This window comes from Merops nubicus, unplaced genomic scaffold (assembly GCF_000691845.1).
Source record: "Merops nubicus isolate BGI_N331 unplaced genomic scaffold, ASM69184v1 scaffold8882, whole genome shotgun sequence".
Classification (NCBI taxonomy): domain Eukaryota; kingdom Metazoa; phylum Chordata; class Aves; order Coraciiformes; family Meropidae; genus Merops; species Merops nubicus.
In genome coordinates, this window is record NW_008592812.1 from 1 (window position 1) to 4,973 (window position 4,973).

The following is a 4,973-nucleotide window of genomic DNA, read 5'->3' on the forward strand; positions in this document are numbered from 1 at the left end:
GAACCGCAGGGCTCGGGAAGCCGTGGCGGGGAAACCAGCGCGCCCCCATTCCACACGCGCACCCCCCGCCTTGCCTCGGGACTAAATGTGTCCCTTTTAGTGAAGAGATGGAGATTAAGCCTTTACTGCATAGTAACGCCTTCGTAAACACAGGTCACATGTAGTAAACGTGACCTACAGTTACATGTTTGAGAAAATAGTGATGTGCCCATTGACAAGAAAACGTGAGTGTACTTAAGTGTTTGAAATGTGTTAAGTCACTGAACGTGCTCAGTAGGTGAGTTTAGCTTGAAGTTGGTTGGGGAAGTTTTTCTACCAAACGAGTTTTCTAATAGTAAATCATAAATATTTATTAGTATCGATTCATTTAAGAGTGAAATGTGTACACAACTCAAAGAAGAATTTACCACAATTAGTAGGTTTGGAAGGAAGCATTTTCAGAGCTCTATCTAGTCAGTATCATATCTTGTTGGAACTTTTTTTTTTCCCCCTTCACTTAGTTAATGTATAATTTAAAAATCAAAGACTTCTGTTAACCATTTTCTCAGGGTTTTGGGAAAAAATAGATCTTCAAGCCTTATAAGTAAACAGAGTCAACATGTAATGTTTATTTCTTTTGAACATATTTCCCCTTTTTTCTGTAGTTGAAGCTTTTCACTTTATTTTTCAGGCTATTGCTTCACTGCCTGAAGATATGAGACCTGGTCCTGATCTGCATGGTTTCCCGTGGGAAATTGTGATTTGTGCTGGCATTGTTGGAGCCTTTACAATTCTTTTGTTCCTTTATAGAAGTTATCAGTCAGTAAGTGTTCACATTACGTGCAGATATGTGGAGTGTAGGAGAAGTTGATTTGAAATTGTTGTTCTGTTCAACATACAGAATGTTTCAGAGTTTTAAATCTGTTGTGACTGAATTTAGAAATCTTTCTAAAAGATACATTGAGAATTAGCCTGGTTTTTCAAGGCAGTGCTTCAACGTGTACAAAGCGACTGGTGTGGTTAGAGGAAATGAAATGCAACTTGCTGTAATAAAGCTTCCTTTTTCCTTCCCTTTTTAATTCCTACACCAGACTTTCAGTCACCCCTTAAATTATTTTTGTAGCAGATAGGGGTCTTCCCTGGGGCTTATATATTGTTGTATGTACCGATACCTCTGTGACTACCCTGTCTATAGCCAGACCAGCTTAGACGTTTCAAGGTAATTGTACGCAAAGGTAAGCCAGACGGATTCCCATCAAGGGAGGCACTTCCAAACTCTTCGGACAGTGACCTCAGTTCTCTTTATTTGAACCAGTTTTGTGTGCTATTTGTGAGCACCAAGCTGATGACTTTGAGAAATGCAGTACTGAAAACTTTTAATGCACAATTAGATTATATTTTTGAGGTAAGGATCATCTTCTGTTGTAAGTAAGTATCTAAGTAATAACAGCTGCCTATCATGCTCTCCCTACTAATGAAGATGAAATGGGGTCAGTGTCTATAATTCAGTATTTGAAATTTCTTCCCAATTTTTGTGTGCTCTTAAATAGACATAATGTGGGTTTGGCACTAGGTGTAATGGTGCTCATGTTTGAAGCAGTTTAGCTTTTCAGATATGAGCAACTGCATTTTTAGGGTTTATAACATCAACTTAGGTCTGGAAAAATGCTACTTTATTCTGCAGCAGCAAGTCAGATTGTTTGGGAAGGGATCTGTATTTGTGTAAGTTAATGTTTCTATAATTCCAGAAGGTCAATGACAGAAGGTCATTCCTTCTCTTTTCTAACAGCATCCCTCTAGGTGGTATGAAAGAGGTATTTCAGCTGAAATCAGTCAATCAACAGCTCTTTTGTTTTCCTCCTGCACATTTCACTAAAGTGTTACGTATTACAGAAATGGTTGATAGCTTTTTCAGTCATCTATACTTAAAACTGCACTGGCTAATCTTTGAAGAATTAATGGTTTATTCACTTGGAAGTAACGTGGTTTGGGATTTTTTTTTTTGGGATGATGGAATGAGATGTTCTTAGTACTTCTCTTTTTCTACTGAATGGATTCCTTGGCCGTGCCATGGCTTTAAACGAGACGGAAACAGAGAAAATGAGGGACACAGTTTGTAAGGCACATGATCTAGGCCCACCTTGAGGGGAACACTTTTGTGAAGTTTGTGTGGGTTCAGCCAAGTTTTCTATCTCTTGTCGTGGCCATTTGTGGCAGATTTTGTCCTGCAGTTTGTTAGATTTTGATTCTAGGGCACTAGAACCCACGTGGCAGTTGGTTATTTGGCATTTCTTACTGAGTTGCATCTGGGCAGGATGCCCATCAAGTAGTAGGTATGCTTACTGCAGTTATAACTGTTATGTGTTATAGCATGGGGGGGGTGGGGTACTGCTCATAGGGAGTTAAGTCTGAGTTGGCATGTGAAGGTTCCCCCTCCCTCCCCTTTCCTGCTCTCTTGGCTGCGCCTGTTCACTGCCACTTTGTGTTGGCAGTCCTGATTATGTGATGACTATAGTGCCATATGTTATAAAAGTGATCCAGGTGAAAACCAACTTCTTTTCCCCTCTTTGCTCTTTTTAGAGTGGGATAAAGACCAGGCAAACACACAGCCATGGAGGGGGTAAGGGCAGAGGGTGCAACTGCTCGTTTTTAACAGCAGCCTGTATTTATATTACTTCAAGTTCCATTGTTAAACTGATCATGGAACCACAGCTTAAACGATTAGTTTTCAGATACTGTGCAAGAGTAATTGATCAGACATTTTCAGTATTTGTTCTTTTTTTATTTCAGGTTAGAAGTCGACTTTATGTAGGTAAGCTTATTTTTGGTACCATTTCTTTAGAGTCTGACTTTATTTCTTTTATTTTTTTTTTCTACTTTTGTTTATTTGGATGTTGCAACACTTAACTGTTTGTCTTTTTTTAGGAAGAGAAAAACAGCTTGCCAATAAAGTTGCTGAACTAGTTGAAGACAAATGCAAAATTCTTGAAAAACTCAGCCTTTGCAAAAAAGAGGTAATGTCCTCATCTGTTGCTTTTAGATGTGGCACTGAAATGGCCTCATTTTATAAAATATTTAAAGTATTAAACTTATCCAAAAGTAAGATTTCTAAAACTGATTTTTCAAAAGTTTTTTCCTGTGAGTGCTTTTAAGTGCAATTAAGGAATTAGCAAGTTCTGCATTTAACTCTTAGTACAATGTATTTCTCTGGAAGCAACTTTAAAACGTATTTGTTTTCTGCCACTGGGATAATCTACTAGGGCTGAGGCTTTCCTGATTTCCAGCAAGGTGCATTTGTGAGTATTTAGGTGGTGGCTGTGTTTCAGAGTAGAGCATCAAATTAGTGCAGTTATTGAAGCAATTCTTTACCTATGTTCTGACATAAAGTATTTTCTTTTCAGTTTGAAGATTTAGAATTGTCTCTGAAGGATGGTAACGTTAGGAAAGAATCAACAGACACATCCTTTTTTGAGGTAAAAAGATAAAGTGTAAGTTGTTTTTTCTACAATTTAAGGCAGTATTTCAGGAAAATGCTGCCTGTATTTAAAAAAAAAAAAAACAAAAACAAACCAAAACCAACAAAAAAATTTCAAACCAAACACCAGAAAACTCCCCAAAAACCGAACAAAACACCCAAACCCCTTAACTGTTTTAATTGAGAGCATTGTTATTTTAGTCGTCAGTGAAAATTATATAACAGTGAGACATTAAAATGAAGAGAAATTTTTATAACAGTTGTATTAAAAATGATTGGTTCTAGAGCAAATGGTATATTAGTATTTAACTTTTTTAAAAGTAAAATGTTCCTTTGTCTAGGAGAGAAAGTAGTGCATAATGTATTTTTTCCTTGTATCTGATTTAATTCAAATATATTTTGTAGGCTACTGGAGCAGAGCTATAAATACGAGATCGCCACTGCATTGTTTATATACCCCAAACTGAGTGAATCAAATACCTAGTGGGCTTTTTAAAGTTTGTGTAATGCAAAAGCAAATAAATTTCTTCTGTTCTGTATCTTGGATACTACAGAGCTAATTGTTACAGCTTTTATTAACATGCAAGACTCTGGAGTAGTTCGAGTCTTATCCTTGATATGGTGGAATTTGTTAAATGTGCCTTGCTGTCACTTTTAAAACTTAGTTGTAGTCTTCATATGTAATTAATGTCAAATGTTTTATGTTAACTGTCAAAACAATTTGATTTAGGAAATGCATGAAAAACTGAACAAGTCAAACTTGGAACTCAAGCAAGAAATAGAGAATCTAGAAAAAGAACTGGAAGAAACAAAATCTAAGCAATCAGAAAATGATAACTTGGTAAGAACAAATAGAATCCATTCTTTGTTTTTTTTGCTTGCTTGTTTTTTTTAAATTCCCACCAAAAAAAATCCTATGGAGAAAGCAGGCCTTTTTTTTTTTTTTTTTTTTTTTTTACAAAAACATTTCCCATTTTATCTCCCCTCATGCTCCCCATAGCATATTTGAAAAATGACACTCATAAAGGAAAATACTCGAAGAAAATCTGGTTTTACTGATTTGACAGTAGAAACTTCTTGGTTTGAAATTTAAAATAACTTCTTAATTGCCTAGACCTTTTCAGTCAGATCTGTGGAAGAATCTATATGACAACTAATAATTTTCAGGTGGCTGAAATTCAGAAGAGAGTGGAGTCTCTAGAGAATGAAGCACAGTCTATCCAGTTGCAAATTGATGAGGTACATCCAGTCTTTGTAGTTTTTGTTTTCAAATCTTTGCAATTTCTCTTTTTTTTTTTTTTATTATTATTTCTTCACCTTTAATATGCTGTATAAACCAACAGAGTTTGTAAAGCTTAGTACTTTTGTGTGAGTTGATTTAGCTTTGATTTTCCTGTAGTGATTGGTATTTTCTGGGAAGTAAAATTACCTTGTCTTTTTTTCCCCCCCCTTCTCACTCCACAATGATTTATAGTGTTGGAAAACTACAGTCAGCAAAACCTCTTGAAATTGTAGGGAA

At 36.0% G+C, this 4,973-nt stretch overlaps 1 protein-coding gene across 1 annotated transcript in view; it reads left to right on the forward strand.

Annotated features, from left to right (window-relative positions):
* The first annotated feature begins 664 nt into the window (after positions 1-664).
* The window catches only part of CTAGE5 (CTAGE family, member 5), a 24,591-nt gene continuing 20,282 nt past the window's right edge, over positions 665-4,973 (forward strand). Inside the window, exons 1-6 of the mRNA XM_008935257.1 lie at positions 665-802; positions 2,770-2,791; positions 2,905-2,993; positions 3,381-3,452; positions 4,185-4,295; positions 4,622-4,693. Of these exons, the coding sequence (XP_008933505.1) occupies positions 695-802; positions 2,770-2,791; positions 2,905-2,993; positions 3,381-3,452; positions 4,185-4,295; positions 4,622-4,693 (474 nt within the window). The 5' untranslated portion in view covers positions 665-694. The remainder of the gene's footprint in view (positions 803-2,769; positions 2,792-2,904; positions 2,994-3,380; positions 3,453-4,184; positions 4,296-4,621; positions 4,694-4,973) is intronic.